The sequence below is a fragment of the Delphinapterus leucas genome, chromosome 11 (genome assembly GCF_059928025.1).
Source record: "Delphinapterus leucas isolate spDelLeu-1000000601 "Yukka" chromosome 11, BTC_Dleu_Yukka2, whole genome shotgun sequence".
Taxonomy (NCBI): domain Eukaryota; kingdom Metazoa; phylum Chordata; class Mammalia; order Artiodactyla; family Monodontidae; genus Delphinapterus; species Delphinapterus leucas.
In genome coordinates this window covers 17,531,383-17,548,190 of record NC_143139.1, presented here as the reverse complement: position 1 = coordinate 17,548,190, position 16,808 = coordinate 17,531,383, and the positions used below count along the sequence as shown (strand labels likewise).

At 39.3% G+C, this 16,808-nt stretch overlaps 1 protein-coding gene across 1 annotated transcript; it reads left to right on the top strand.

Annotated features, from left to right (window-relative positions):
• The first annotated feature begins 9,644 nt into the window (after positions 1-9,644).
• On the top strand, positions 9,645-16,271 carry KCNJ8 (potassium inwardly rectifying channel subfamily J member 8). Its single transcript, XM_022577078.3, has 2 exons — positions 9,645-10,243; positions 15,209-16,271. The coding sequence occupies exons 1-2, from the start codon at positions 9,870-9,872 to the stop codon at positions 16,107-16,109; spliced, it is 1,275 nt and encodes a 424-aa protein (XP_022432786.1). The 5' UTR covers positions 9,645-9,869; the 3' UTR covers positions 16,110-16,271.
• Positions 16,272-16,808: the final 537 nt, after the last annotated feature.

Here is a 16,808-nt window from a genome sequence, read left to right as displayed (position 1 = left end):
TGGTACATATATACAATGGAATATTACTCAGCCATAAAAAGGAACAAAACTGTGTCATTTGTTGAGACATGGATGGATCTAGAGATGGATGGATCTAGAGACTGTCATACAGAGTGAAATAAATCAGAAAGAGAAAAACAAATATCATATATTAACGCATATATGTGGAACCTAGAAAAATGGTACAGATGAACCGGTTTGCAGGGCAGAAATTGAGACACAGATGTAGAGAACAAACGTATGGACCCCAAGCGGGGAAAGTGGCGGGGGAATGGGGGTGGTGGTGTGATGAATTGGGAGATTGGGACTGACATGTATACACTGATGTGTATAAAATTGATGACTAATAAGAACCTGCTGTATAAAAAAATAAATAAAATTTTTTTTTTAAAAAAGAAAGCACGAATCAAAATCTAAAATCGTAGATGCATGAAGAAACCCTCAAAGGATACGCAGACACTCACAATAGTGGTTGCCAGAAATAGGTGATAGTGGGAACTGGACAGATCAGCATCATGGAAGGGAGGTAGACCTCTCACTGAATAATTTTTTATATGTTCTAATATTTGATCAGTGTGAATATATGCTGTTTTTCATATAAGAGAGTATATGAAAAACAGCATATTTTGTTTATTAATAAGACAAAAATGCAACCTGGAAAAAAAAAAAAGAATCCGTCTGCCAATACAGGGGACATGAGTTCGAGCCCTGGTCCGGGAAGATCCCACATGCCGCAGAGCAAATAAGCCCGTGCACAACAACTACTGAGCCTGCACTCTAGAGCCTGTGAGCCACAACTACTAAGCCTGTGTGCCACAAGTACTGAAGCCCATGCGCCTAGAGCCCGTACTCTGCAACAAGAAAAGCCACCACAATGAGAAGCCCACGCACCGCAACGACAAGTAGCCCCCGCTCACTGCAACTAGACAAAGCCTGTGTGCAGCAACGAAGACCTAATGCAGCCAAAAATAAATAAATAAATTTATTCTAAAAAAAAAGTTATGGAGGATAGATTTAGAAGGTCTGAAAGAGGGATCCCAGGGGGAAAAAAAGAGAATGAAGAGGATTCAAAGAGCCAGGAACTATTCCTAAAAAATTTGGACTCAGATGATTTCAAAAAGTGGCTAATCCCTATTCTGTTTAAACTATTCCAGTCCATAGAGAAGGAATATGCATCAATTTTTTTTTACAAAGACTCATAACATTTACCCAAAATCAGGCAGAAATAAGACAGAAAGAATAATACAAACTCACATACATATCTATGCAAAAATCCTAAATAAATAGTAGGAAAGACAATCCAGCATTATATTAAAATAATAATTTATCACGACCAAGTGGAGTTTATCACAGGAATGTAAAAACAATTTGACTTTCTTTTTTAACCTAGTAACATAATTCACCCTATTAACTGGCCAAGGAAGGAAAAAAAAGTCACTTTGGTATATGCTAAAAAGGTCTTTTATGTAATTCATCATCCATTATTGATTTTGAAAAGTAGAAAAAGCACACTACCTCAAAATGATAGCCATGTAAACTATATATTCTGGAAGCATTTTCTCAAAATCACTAAAAAGAAAACATGTCTGATATCACCATTATTATTTACTATTGATCTGAAAATACCAACAAATGCAGGCTAAGAAAAATATACACAAAGTATAAATTAATTAAATACTAATTAAAGAAGTTACATTAAAGTTATAATTATTTTAGAAAATATTATGTTTTAAGTTTCATTGGCCTATGCTAAATCCTTTACACACTTACCTCATTTAATCTATACAACTCGAAGAGGTAGATGTTAGCGTCTCCATTGTACAGAAAAGGCAGTTGAGGCTCAGAACGATTTAGTGTGTTGCTCAAAGCCACCAACCAAGGAAATGGCAGAACTGGTAATTATCTCACATCCTTCTGACTCTAAAACTATGTGAACTTAAACAAAAGGTATATTTCATGCATCTTCCACAATTCCTCAATTTCAAAAAAAAGACTCAATTGCATAATAAATTTCTGTAGATTTACAGAGAGGAGATCATTTTATTACCCTATTTATTCTGACAATAAATGAGGTAATCTGACATTTTAGATTAGCAACAAATATCAAATATTTAATTCTAATTTGAACCTGTTTAGAAAAATGATCTTGTAAAAACTTTTCTGGCACAGGTAGTTTTTACTTAAAGGAAAATTCAGGTCATTTAACAGCAGAAAAAAAAATCCTGGCAAATGATCATTGGGGCCAATAGTCTAAATATCACTTTAAAATTTTCAACCTCTATAATCCCTCTGCAGCAGGCATTTTTGAAAGGTGGCAATAAGGAGTCACCTTACCGAGAAAGTTCTGGAAAATGTCAGGTTTCTCCTTCCAAGCACTGCATGAGTCACTGATTTTTCAAAACATAGTGATATGAAAGCTTAGCAATGGATCAAGACATTGTTGGGAATTGCTGTTTCCCCAAGAGCTTCAGAAAAGCCTATAGCAAAATAGATCCCAGGATCCTGCAAACTTGCCTTTCTTTTGCACAGAATATCAAGGCATAATTTCAAGGCCTGGAAAAACAAATAGTGACAGCCACTATTATTCATCTCCTCTTGGAAGAGACCCTACCAGCTTTATTTAGTACTAGCATTTTGTACACTAACAGCAGAAAATAATTACCACGGGTACTCTCTACTTGATTGAAGGAACCACTTTTCTCTTGGAGACACTATTACAGTAAACCAGACATGTTGATTTCCTGGGTCTCTATTTTATTACCAGTATCTTGGCTGGCTCCCTTTCAGTCCCCTGTCTTGATTAAATTCAGGAGTTGAGGAGATGCCAGTACAAGTACTGGACGGTTAGGATTCTGAAGGTTGGTGAGGTCTCAAAAATAATACTTAAGTCTATAAAATGATATTATCATGTATTTTCTTTTCTTAGTCTTAGATTAAGAAAGATAGTTAAATAATAGTTAAAGGAATCTGGGGGTCTATCCTTCCCCCCGTCCCACTGCCATACAGCTCTGAGGTCTTTTTGACCATCACTAAACCAAAACAAGCCTAATTTATTAATAAGAACTGACGGGCTTCCCTGGTGGCGCAGTGGTTGAGAATCCACCTGCCGATGCAGGGCACACGGGTTCGTGACCCGGTCTGGGAAGATCCCACATGCCTTGGAGCGGCTATGCCCGTGAGCCATGGCCGCTGAGCCTGCGCGTCCGGAGCCTGTGCTCCGCAACGGGAGAGGCCACAACAGTGAGAGGCCCGCGTACCTTAAAAAAAATAATAAATAAAAATAAGACCTGACATTTTTAAGTACTTAGACCAGTCACCATCCTCATCACTTTATATGGATTGTGTCCTCTTGTTCTCACAATAATTCTATGAGTTTCTTAAACCTAAGTGAACAGCAGAATCTCCAGGGGAACTCTTAAATGTGCTTTATTAGAAGTGTTTATACCTTCTCATGAAAGATATTTTAATTTGGGGGCCAAAGATATTATATCTTATTCTATCCTTCCTCCATAAAAGCCTGGAGGACCCATAAAATAATGTAACCAAGTGTTTCCCACATAGCTGGATCTTGGATTAACAATCATCCCTTTGAGATATTATTCAGTGAAAAGAGTTTGGGATTAGGGGTCAGATGTTTCGAGTCTGTTGTAGCTTGCCACCTGCTAGGTATTTGGTTTTACACATCATCGTGCTATACTCAAATCGACTGTTGTGTAAGATAAGGAAAATAACCTAATTCTCACATAGCTGTCCCCAAATTAGTTCAATATTTTTCATCACCTAGAATATGCAGACTCTGAATCTTTATTCATTGGGTGAATGGAGAGATGGATAGATCAGTGAATGCACTTCCCAGTTTTCCCATCTCATCTCCTGCTTTTCCTCATTTCCATCTGATACATGGATCTTGTTACTATTCTTCAAACACACCAAGCTTCTTCCCACCTCAGAGCCTTTGCTCTCAGGCTGCCTGAGCCCCTGGCTGATTCTTTTTTCAAATTTTACCTTCTTAAAGAGGCCTTTTCTGAACCCTATGTAAAATTGCCAATCGCTGTCCCCAGTTACTCCCAATCCTTATCCTGCTTTACTCTCTTTATAAGTTTCAAAACCATTGATAATTATAGAATATATTATTTGTCTACTTGTTCACTAACATCTTCCTCCCTAAGAATGCATTGGAGCAGGGACTTGGTTTTGTTCACCTGGTTGTCTATTAAAAGGTAGTGACTGTTATGAATCCCCCTTCCTGACTCGCAGATTCACACCTGTGAGCTGGCAAAAGTTTGAGGCCTTAAGCATGCAAACTGGATGGAGATCTTTTTCATTGAAGGTTCTAATGGATATCCTTAAAGAAAGGGGGTACCTAATTTAAAGGAGACGGAGGCTCTTTTGCACATAAATAGATACATATCTCAAAAAGAAATGTTCTCTGAACTCACCGGAACAGATAAGTACGAAGAGTTATATTGTCACTCCCATTTCATGATAACTCCAAAAAAGTGAGTTTATAACATGCTGTTTTGATTACTAGTTTATGTAACAGTTTTATTAAGCTGATTCCAAAGCAGTATGTTCCAAGGTGGTTTATATGAGGACACTAATAAAGCAGCATACCAAGCAAATAGACCAACTGTTATTTGGGCTGCTAACATGAATCGTTTCCATTGTCATTTTGAAGACTCTCCAAATTCTTAAGTCTAATACAGCTCAGGAAAACCAAGAGTTCTAAATTCACAAGTCACATCAAAGGCAAGGTCATCAAATGCTAGGACTTCACCCTTTGGTGTCAAGAGTACTTTCAAGGATTTCACTGATTTGTATTTGGTAATCAAAGCAGCAGACAAACAGGAAAATCATCAGTCTTTCTCCACTTGTTTGAAGGCACCTGACAAATTTCTTTTCTTAGGAAAGTGAGAAATGCAGAAACTTCTTTATCTGCAAATGAAATGCGCATAGGGTCTAAAAGGAATCTAACAGATATTTACTTATAAGTGAATAGATATCCTTGAATTGCTTCCCAATTACTGCATAAATTTCTCCGGGATGTAACATGAGCAGACAGATTCTTACAGGATTCCTGAAGAGTCAAGAAAATCATAAAATTTAAGGTTAGCTCTGTTCTAAACTCATTATAGGTCTTCTCTAGGAGTAATGCACAAATTAGTCTTCACTCTTGAAAGAGCAATTAGGAGATTACAGAACAGTTAAGAAAACCTTAAGTGGATGACAGCAAAAATTAGTGATTACATAAGTAGACCAATAAAATAAGCCTGAAGCAGTAAATGTGTTCTTGAAAAATTGATTTCCTTCACAAATTTCTCAGAGGTAAATTTAAATGTTCATTATTTGGCCCATAATATGAAAAGAGGACGATCAAAGGCGGAAGAACTAGAGATCAATTAATAATATATATTGAGCAGCTACTGTGTGTCCAGAAAGAGGTCTGGGGATACAGATATGTCTCCATTAGACTCAAAAGTTGTCAAGAGAAACATAACTAGCAAATGCCAAGTTTAGACAAGTTTAATATTTAAACAAGTTTAGTACTGGGGACCTGGAGTGGTTAGGAGAGTTCCTGAGGAAGGAAGGAGTGGATAGTTTGAAGGGAGGAGGAAGAAAAGGTCAAGAGAGAAGGGAGAGGTCATGAGTAATGAAATCTTTGCAGACAGATATGGCCCTAGACTTCAAGGAGATCTCCAAGCTTCAGATTACTTGCGTGGGCTGTGAGAAATGACTGCAAACACATAAAGGAAGGAAAGACAAGAGGTAGAGTACGTGCAAGAAAGAGAGAAACACCATGTTGAGAGCACTATTCCTTCTTTCCTTCGTTTGACAAGTATTCGTTGAGTACCCACTTCTAGGAGCTAGGAACAATTCCAGACACTGGCTCTGTAGTATTAACAACAAGCTATGTACCCTCATGCAGCTTCCATTCAGTGCAGAAAAACTAGTTAAAGGAAAAAGACATAAAGAGTTGGCTTTTAAAAATGTCAGGAAGGGAATGGAAAGAGAAAAGAAAAAGAAAAGTCTGTAGTATTTCTACAGTACACATTCTCCATCTTTTTTCCAAATGGCTGCTATTTGTTTTCTAGGCATATTATTGCCAAAAATTTACCTATTAACTTCTTAAAATTAACTTTCGTTATGTGCATCCTTAGTGCCCTTACTCTGAATTAATCAGTTTAAAGCATTAACTATTAAAAAGTAGGGTATAGAGTTTGTCACTTCAAAACAATTCAAAACTTGACTTGAAACTGCCACTATATGTGGAAGGATATATGTCACTAGAAAAAAACTGAATCCCAAATATGTGTTATAGCAGAAGACCAGAATTTTCATAGGATTCCTACATGGATTTATTTGTTGCCAATCTTCTCATAATTCTCCTCAACACTTCACCTCTTCTTATTCAATTTTCCTACTATTTCTCTGTCATCACAGTAAATGTCACAGTCGCCGATGACTTTACCCTCTCCCAATACTGACTTTGTAGCATTCCTTTTGCATACATTTGTACACTGTCCACTGACATTGCTTATTAGCCCCAGACCTCATTCCTTCTCTGATTAACACAATAGTTTCCAGGGTCCCCTTCTGCCAGTCACAGAAGTTTGGAGCCTGAAGGGACTCGGCTTAGCAATGCACCTTCAAAGCCATCTTGGCCTCTTTTTCCTGGTCAATCCTCTTAAAGCAGGCACTTGCGGTGTTCTCTAATCAAAATCCTTCCATGGCTTACCACCACCTCCTAAAAACAGTCCAGACTCCTTTTTTTGAGCATTTAAGGCTGTCTACATTTTGTTTTTTTTTTTTTCCGAGGCACCAACATGGTTGTCAACCTTACCCTTCCCATTCATTGACTCAAAAGTATTCTTTGAGCCCCTCTGTAATTGAAGCTGTGCTAGAGGCTTAAGATACAGTCACAGTTCTGCCCTCTAGAGCCCTCAGTTTCATGGGTTGTGGGGAAGGAGGAAGGGGATGGGACAAGTACATGAATAACCCATTATGTGTTCAGAGAGGTGGTGACAAAGGCTGCTCAGAGAGCACTGGACTCAAGCACCCAATCCTGCTCTTTTGCTGACTTTGTTTCATCAGTGCTGATTAAATTAGTTTGTTATTAAAACATGGCCCACTCTTGTCAATCCTCCCTCATGATCTTCCATCTCAGCAGGAAGAAGGTCTTTTCTCTGCTTTTCTCTAAACCCAAATACATCTGGTCTTCCAAAGACTAGATCAGATGCCAAATAATCCATGTAGATTTCTTTCCTTAGTCTTCTAGTCTTAATATATCTTGTTTAGTTCTATTTCCATTCTCATTCTAATCACACCCTTGCTTCTATTAGAGTTTATTATCAAATCCATGTCTTTTACTGCAACTGTCTACCTCTTAAGTACAGCAACTGTGATTATATATATATATATATATATATCCCTTCCCCAAATAGGTGTTCGATGAATATTCCCCCAGCTAAAATAATAGGGAATAAATCATACACCAAACAATTCTAAAATGGAATGATGAGGGGATTAACTGTACAATGTGATCCCCACACACTTGTAGTAAAACTGCCACATAAATTACTGTAAAAATTCACAACAGTAGAGGAGAGAGCTACCACTAACAGACGAGGATCCCCAGGCTCAAATTGAAGGGGTTAAGCAGCTCTATCTGCAAGGGGGAAAAATGATTCTTCATTTGCCTTCATCAAAGACTAATTTTAGGTCTCTTGGTAATTAAATGAACACATTGTTTATGCTCCATACACTTTCTGTCCTGAGTCTTGGAAAATACATGAAATTTCCAAGAATTAAAGTTTCCATTAACACAAGTGCCAAATCAGGAGGCCTGACCTGTGGGAGAAAGCACATTTGTCTTTGCTGGCTCCTTTTCAAAAAGCTACAGAAAGATATTTACTGTATAACTTTCTTGTGCGTAATGGCTCTGTTTTATCATTGAGGCCATCTAGACAAGACCGAGAAGCTGCCACATTTCAGAAAGACACCAATTACTGAAGAATGACGGTTTGAGTTCTGAAGTGTTGACTGCAGTCCCTCTTCGGGGTAAAATTTTTGTATTGGAAGAGACTTCGAGCGGTTTTCTTCTTCCACTTTTTCTTTTCTTTTTTTTTTTTTTTTGTCGTAGTTGTGTGTTTGTGTGTGTATTTAATTCCCTGAGAACCAGCTTCGGCTGGCGAAGAAATATGTCAATACGAAGTGGGTTTCAGAACACTACTTCCACTTATCATCCCTACTAGACGGAAATTTAATGTAAATCAGTATGTGTGCACGCAGCCTGGATGCGTCAGAAGACTATTTTCTGATCTCTATATCTGGTTTTATGTAACCTGAAGTAGCACAGTTATCTACCCAGGTTAAAAAAAAAAAATCTCTTTACGTCAGTGAACTCGAACTCAGAAAGTTCTCTCCCCGGAGCTGGGAGCCTTTTAAAGACATGCGTGTCACGCTGGCTGCGGGGGGTCGCAGCTACTGGGAAAAAGGCTGGTTCTACAGGCCCCGCCCTCCACCCCCCGTCGCCCCTCCCTCCGGCGGGCTCCCTACCTCCCCGGGTCTCGCCTCTCCCCCACCCCCTCCCTCCCTCATCTCAGCAATTTCGGCCTCAGAGGTCTGGCGCGCGTCAAAGCCCGAAGTGGGAGGCTGATTTGTGGAGCATCACGCCCCAGCTCCTCTCCCCAAGCCTCTCCTCCGTCGTCGGCAGCGGCCAAGGGATAGAGCCGAGCAGGGGGAGGGGAAGAGCGACACCCATCCCCCTCCCTCCAGCCCTCCCCGCGTTCAGATTCAACTGCACCTTTTATTATTTTAACTCTTCTCCCTAGGACGCGCGGCCCCGGGATCTGTCCCTCCGGCAGTCGCGGTCCCCGCTCCCGCGCCCGGAGATGGGACAGCGAGGGACCCGCTCGCGGTCGGCCGGCGTGTGCGGGGAGGTGCGGCCGCTGCGCCCGCTCGCCAGAGTCTGTAAGTTTCAACGCTCCTCTAAGCGGAGGGGAGGGGGAGGCTGAACGCGTCCCCGCAAACGATTGAAAATGCAGAACACGGGCGAGGTTGACAGCGTCGGATGGAATTTCGGGGCACACTCTTTTAATTGACTCTATCCGCAGCCCGCAGGCTATTGTCCGGGGTTTTTCCTGCAGCTTGTATGTTTGATCCCTTCGTCGTCAAGAAGTTTTCAAGCTATTACATTATGAGTTCCAGTGGGATTTTTAAAAGAAAAAAAAATGCAACTCACACTTCTTTCAAATTTAAAATACCTCTACGTAATTTTCAGGTTACATAGCACATTGCTTATTATTATTTTGTCGAATTACAAGAAACATTTATACTACGCAGGAGCTCACGGCCTTTGCCTATTTCTAAAAATAACAGAAAAAGAATTTCCCCTCTTTACTTTTAATATTGCTACATCATGTGAATAGTTTAGTAAATAGAGCCTTAATTTTCCTCATAGACGTCGCGTGCTGGTATCCTTGCACTAATCTACAGACGCGGGTAATTTCAGAATTATCACTGAGCCTGCTGTTTACATGAAGGCTCTTGGTTTTGTTTAACTAAGGCTGTGCTCTTATGTGTTCAAAACGATAAGGAATATTGAAACAGTTCTGATTCAGACCAAGTAATTTTTCCGGGATCCAAGAACTCAAGCACTAACTAGGCTCGTGTTTAGATTAATAAGATCATACCTTTAGCTTTGCACGTCACCTGGAATGTATAGACACACCCCTACATGCAAGGACTGAAGAGGTGAGGAAAATAGGGGGAAAAGGTTTTAATCTTCGTTTCCCTCCTGCAGGACGGGTCTCGAGGGAAGGAGAGGCAGGTCGGAGACAGGTGCATAGGCTGGCTATGGTGACGGGACGATGTTGGCCAGAAAGAGCATCATCCCCGAGGAGTATGTGCTGGCGCGCATAGCCGCGGAGAACCTGCGCAAACCGCGCATCAGGGACCGCCTGCCCAAGGCCCGCTTCATCGCCAAGAGCGGGGCCTGCAACCTGGCGCACAAGAATATCCGGGAGCAAGGACGGTTCCTCCAGGACATCTTCACTACCTTGGTGGACCTGAAATGGCGCCACACCCTGGTCATCTTTACCATGTCGTTCCTCTGCAGCTGGCTGCTCTTCGCCATCATGTGGTGGCTGGTGGCCTTTGCCCACGGGGACATCTATGCTTACATGGAGAAAAGTGGGATGGAGAAAAGTGGCTTGGAGTCCACCGTGTGTGTGACTAACGTCAGGTAAGAATGCAGCGGGATGAGGCAGGGGTGGAAAACAGTACAGAAAAAGAGATGAAACTGTCCCTTCTCTCTTCACTCTGTTATTTTGTTGCAAGTGAACTAAAGAGTTTGTTTCAGTACCTTCAGAAGCAAAAAAGTAAAAACATAACAACAAAACCAATCCAATGTATTAAAAATCTTCTCAGATGCAGCTTTATGGATGACGAGTCTTTGAAAATATAGCGCTTCAATCCTTTGAGCTGGCCTTGAAAATATTATACCAGTTATTTTAAAATGGTTGTGGTTCAAAGGATTCCACAGAGCGCCTTCCTCAGAAAAACCACATACTGAGTTTTCAGTCTGAAAAAGCTGCTGTCCATAGTTCCAGCATCCACAAGGCAATATCTCTGATCAACAAAAAATATTGTGCAAATGCTAGTAATGTTTTTCCACAGCTTCTCTTACCAGTGACATTTTCAGAAATAATGAGAAAAATGGGAAAACACTGGTGGAGAGGTGTTCTAGATAAAAAAAAATTTTTTTTAATCCACCAGAAATGAAATAAACATAAGCCCTTCTTTATCAAGATTATCTTAAATAGCTGATTGCTTGCATTGAATTCCAAAATTAGAAGTTATGCTGAGATTCAGAACTAGAAAAAAATTATTTTTTAATGGAGATTGGTCCAAATTTTTAATGGAAGAGATTATGTAGAAGTGACTTAGTGTTGTGGTTTTCTCTAAAAGTTTTAGTAGGATAGGAAGACAGTTCCTAGATTGCCCTAATTTTGCTTTTTTCTCTTATATTGTAAATATTTCAAAGATAAGTAAAGTGAATTTGATTTCAGTGACTCTCCTCTCATAGTTTCACATGGCCTAAGAACATTTACTTGGAGTGATTTGTCTCTTATTTTGTTGGAAGATGGAAAAAGGTAATATCAATTGCAAAAATATGCACTCTGCAGTGAAACATTAGTAGTTATGCTAGCAACTTTTCCAGGACCTTTTCTCAATAATGTTCCAAATTCACATAATTCATAAAGCAAAGCAACTGAGCAAGCACGATTCTTCCAGGAAACTGTAAAGAATAAGACCTTTGATGACCCTGAAATCTTATGAAATTAGCGTACCACTGCAAGAAGCAGAGACTCAGACTGTAAACTTGTCCATCCTTCCATTCCCTGAATAGTTGCAATGCCAGCTTATCAAGGGAGCTTGCGGTATTTGTCGTAGAGATCACATGCCACAGATTTCAGCTCAGATTTTGAGGAGGAAAACAAATTGAGTCGATCCACTGCCTTTACCATCGAGTTAGATATTGTTTTCTTGTCTTAAACTTGCCACAGACTTTTGTCTCAAAGAAAATATAGATGAAGAATGTAGGTGATCATCAGTACACCAAATATAAAGGAACAAAATACTGTGTTTAACGGGTATATGTAGGTCAGATATCATTATCTATAATATTTCTCTTTAAGAAATTTATTGACACTGATGTTGGTGAATCATTTCCCTATCAAGGTACATTTTTAATAAATATGAAGTAGATACACATAAAAAGAGATAAAAGGAACAGAAATGATAAACCTCGGAAAAATAAAGGACAGATTTTATTCACAAGACAAATATATTGGCTTTTCCTGTGGGAAAAAAGTCATTAAGCAGTTTATTAAAGATATGTCATCAAAAGTGAGATATTTTCAATGATTTTGTAAAAGAACTTGACGGAGTGCACTGGTTATTAAAAGCTGTTTTACTGCTAGCTTTTATTATTCAACAAGAGGTGTTCTGAGGCATGTTTATCCCCCTGATGGATTCCTGCTGGTTTGAACATTCAATTCACTATGAGAAATGGCATCACAGATACAAGGAGACACACTTGATTTTATCAGTATGAGAGTTTTAGCATTTTATTTATTTATTTTTCATTAGATGATACTCTAAAGCATATTTCTTTTTAAAAAATTTTTATTAAAATATAGTTGATTTAATCTTAGCATTTTAAATTGCACTTCTTACCTAAAAAAATATTATTGGACATCCTGTAAGGTTAAAATCTTACTGGTTTTATTTTAACATTGTGGTACTATTTATACTTCGATGCAACATACAATTTAATCTTAAGCAACCGTACATAATACTTTTTCACCAAAAAAATAGAAACAGAAAATTCTCTATTCTCTCCCAAAAGGGATTTAAAAGATGACTAATAATATGTCTAATTCTTTGCATTTCCTTTCCTTTCATAAGTTCAGTGTCTCACCTTGTCATCAGAACCGAAAACAACTGATTGTAATGAATATTCTCCAGTGTATCCAAATAACATTTAACATTCTCCTTCCAGGCTGGCTCACTTTCCCTTTCATGTGGATGACTTTCTAACATGAGTCAGAAAATAAACCAATATATTTCCTCTTCTAATTCAGCCTCACTCCCTCTGTAGAAGAACAAATGAGCAGTTAAACACTTTCATCTCTTGAGGTTGTTTAGCATGACAGGTGTTCATAAAAGGCTGGGTCTTGCACAATATAATGTTTGGAAGTAAGTTCTTTCATAAAATAAACAGCATACACAATATGGCACATGAATGATATCTTAAGCCGTTAAAATGAAACATCTGAGCATATTCATCACACCCTGCTCCCTGAAGCATGTATAATTAGAAATCAATGTTGTATCCGTGCCCCTTCACTGGGGTCTTTTCTTATTCTTTGCCATGTTTTTGGATCATTCAGTATTAGCTCATGTGTAGCTAGTGCAAAAAGCAATCATTGCTTTTCATGAATCGTTTTAGCAACAAAAGGGGTAAGAAAGGCAATTTTCACACTCCATTTAAAAGTTAATTAGAAGAATCAACTATCTTTCAATTAAAAAAATAAAAATCCCTGATTATGAACCTGAATAGAAAAAGATCACCTGCGTGTGCTTGCCTACCATTCACGGTGTCCCGCCAAAGTGCAGTACTTAACTTAGTATTCAAATATTTAATATTTGGTCTCTCATTGTGTGTGGCATTAATACACAGCTAATACTTTGACAGATGGTCGCTCGTCTATAAAATTAGAAAAGTTTGAAATTGGGGTGTAGGGCAAACACAAGACTAAGACTGTTTCTATTAAGAAGCCACAGCGGTGTAGGATCTGTAGTTAAATGAATAAATTAGTGATAAGAATAACCAAATGTGGTGCTTCTCAACCAGGGGAGATAAAACAGAATTATCTGCAAGCTTTTCAAAAGTTTTATCCAGGTCCACCCTAAACTACCAAATCAGGGTTTACACTGAGCTAAGCAAGAGAGTGCGGTTTGAAAAAGCTTCCCAAGAAAACCCTGACACTTGTTGGCCCCTTCCCTGTGATTCTTTCGGAGACTAGGCCAGAATTAAGAGAATTCATGTTCTTATTAATTATGTAATCTAGACACAGTCACTTATCTACCTCTACCTCAAATCCTTCCTTTAATAACTTCAGTATTCTCTAGCTCACTTAGAGAACAAAATGAGACAATCAGTAAGAAAACATGTTTCGTTCCAAATGGCACATGTTTTTTTTTAATTAAAAATACTAGTATCTTTGGATGATGTGCTTTGTACCACTCTTTAGCACTGTGCTTTCTCTATATAAGGTACACAAGCAGTGTTTGTTAGGGAGTACGACTTTTAAAGGTTGTAAATAATAAAAAGTTCACTTATTACTCAGTACTTCCCATATGACTCAAGTCACTTAAACACAGACAGGCAATAAATAATAGACATCAACCTGGAAGAAAATTTCACAAAGTAAAACAAGCCTATAAATCTAAATATGTCTAGGTATTATTTTAATGTTTTCACATAAACAGGCCCATCATTACATGATTTGAAAACATTAATAGAAGTGTATCCCAGAAGCCTGGAGGTAGATGCATGCGGAGAGAGAGAGAGAGACAGAGAGAATGAACAAGTGCTTGTGTTTAGAACTGGACATTTGACACATTAAGGTGGATGGTCTTTCTAAAAGCCTTTAACAGCCTTTGGACATGGGACTTCCCTGGTGGCGCAGTGGTTAAGAATCTGCCTGCCAATGCAGGGGACATGGGTTTGACCTCTGGTCCGGGAAGATACCACATGCCACGGAGCAACTGAGCCCGTGCACCACAACTACTGAGCCTGTGCTCTAGAGCCCGTGCTCTGCAACAAGAGAAGCCACCACGATGAGAAGCCCACGCACTGCAACAAAGAGTAGCCCCCGCTCGCCACAACTAGAGAAAGCCCACGCGCAGCAATGAAGACCCAACGCAGCCAAAGATAATAAATAAATAAATAATTTTTTAAAAATAGCCTTTGGACATCAACAAATGAATGGATAAAGAAGATGTGGTGTGTATATATCTATATCTATATATAGACATATACACACAATGGAATATTACTCGGCCATAAAAAGAATGAAATAATGCCATTTGCAGCAACATGGATGGACCTAGAGATTATCACACTAAGTGAAGTAAATCAGACAGAGAAAGACAAATGTCATGTGATATCGCTTATATGCGGAATCTTAAAAAATGATAGAAATGAACTTATTTACAAAACGGAAATAGAGTCACAGACATAGAAAGCAAACTTATGGTTACCAAAGGGGAAAGGGTGAGGGAGGGATAAATAAGGAGTTTGGGATTAACATATACACACTACTATATATAAAATGGATAACCAACAAGGACCTACTGTATAGCGCAGGGAACTATGCTCAATATCTTATAATAACCTGTAATGGAAAGAACCTGAAAAAGAATATGAATGTGTGTGTGTGTATACACATATATATACATTTCACTTTGCTGCACACCTGAAACAACTAACACAACATTGTAAAGCAACTATACGTTAATAAATTTTTTTTTAAAAAATAGCCTTTAGAGGAAGAAAACGCAAAATTCAACTTAGCCTGTTATTTCGTGATTCAAAATCTGATCCAATGGCATTGTTTTCTGGTCTCATTTCTTACAGGTCTTTCACCTCTGCTTTCCTCTTCTCCATTGAAGTTCAAGTGACAATTGGGTTTGGCGGGAGAATGATGACAGAGGAATGCCCTCTGGCCATCACAGTCCTGATTCTCCAGAACATTGTGGGTTTGATCATCAATGCAGTCATGTTGGGCTGCATATTCATGAAAACAGCCCAGGCTCACAGAAGGGCGGAAACCTTGATTTTCAGCCGCCATGCGGTGATCGCAGTCCGAAATGGCAAACTGTGTTTCATGTTCCGTGTGGGCGACCTAAGGAAAAGCATGATCATTAGTGCATCGGTGCGCATCCAGGTGGTCAAGAAAACCACGACACCCGAAGGGGAGGTGGTGCCTATTCACCAACTAGACATTCCCGTTGATAACCCCCTTGAGAGTAATAACATTTTTCTGGTGGCCCCTTTGATCATTTGCCACGTGATTGACAAGCGCAGCCCCTTGTATGATATCTCCGCCACTGACCTTGCCAACCAAGACCTGGAGGTCATTGTGATTCTGGAAGGAGTGGTCGAAACTACTGGCATTACCACCCAAGCGAGAACCTCCTACATCGCTGAGGAGATCCAATGGGGCCATCGCTTCGTGTCCATCGTAACCGAGGAGGAAGGCGTGTATTCCGTGGATTACTCCAAATTTGGCAACACCGTGAAAGTAGCGGCTCCGAGGTGCAGCGCCCGAGAGCTGGACGAAAAGCCTTCCATTCTCATCCAAACCCTCCAGAAGAGTGAACTGTCCCACCAGAATTCTCTGAGGAAGCGCAATTCCATGAGAAGAAACAATTCCATGAGGAGGAATAATTCCATCCGCCGGAACAATTCATCCCTCATGGTGCCCAAGGTGCAATTTATGACTCCAGAAGGAAATCAGAACACGTCGGAATCCTGACAACAACACAACCCCCAGAAAGTCTTTGATAAGATGTTGAAGAGTTTCTACAGGGCACAGACTGAAACAGAGCTGGAACACAATAATTTGTCCTTCTTTATCTTAATGCACTAAATGATATGGATATTCCAACAGCAGCACTTTCTGTGTCAATAAACAGTAACACACAAGGTGGAGGGTTCTTGGCTCACTTGTTTCATCCATGCAGTATTCGCAGAGATAGGCTTAAGTTATGTAGGGGAAATGCTGTCATTTCTCTCAATTTGAAACCCAAGAATTACATTAATAGTAATAGACCTTGAATATGAAAGTGGAGCAAGGGATGATGCTTTATGAAATACTTAGCAGGTGACACCACAGTTGTCTCTGTTTCTATTGTTCACTCTTGAAATGTGATAGAATGGGCAGGGGGCCCCAAAACTGTGTTTTTCCTTTCTCTCTTTCTCTCGCTCTCTCTCTCTCTCTCTTTTTTTTTTTTTTTAACTGCACCAGGTAAGAAGACTGAGACAAAAACTGCTTGGTTTTGTTCTGTTGTTTATTTTTTATTTTTTAAATATGGAATTTTATTTTTTCTCAAATTGTATAGTATAAGCATAACTAGTATTAGGAAAATTACACTAAAATTTTAAGCAGGGACATCTGTGAAATTGGAAAACAACAACAACTGAGTTCAATTCTAGCATGTTTCCACATGAACGT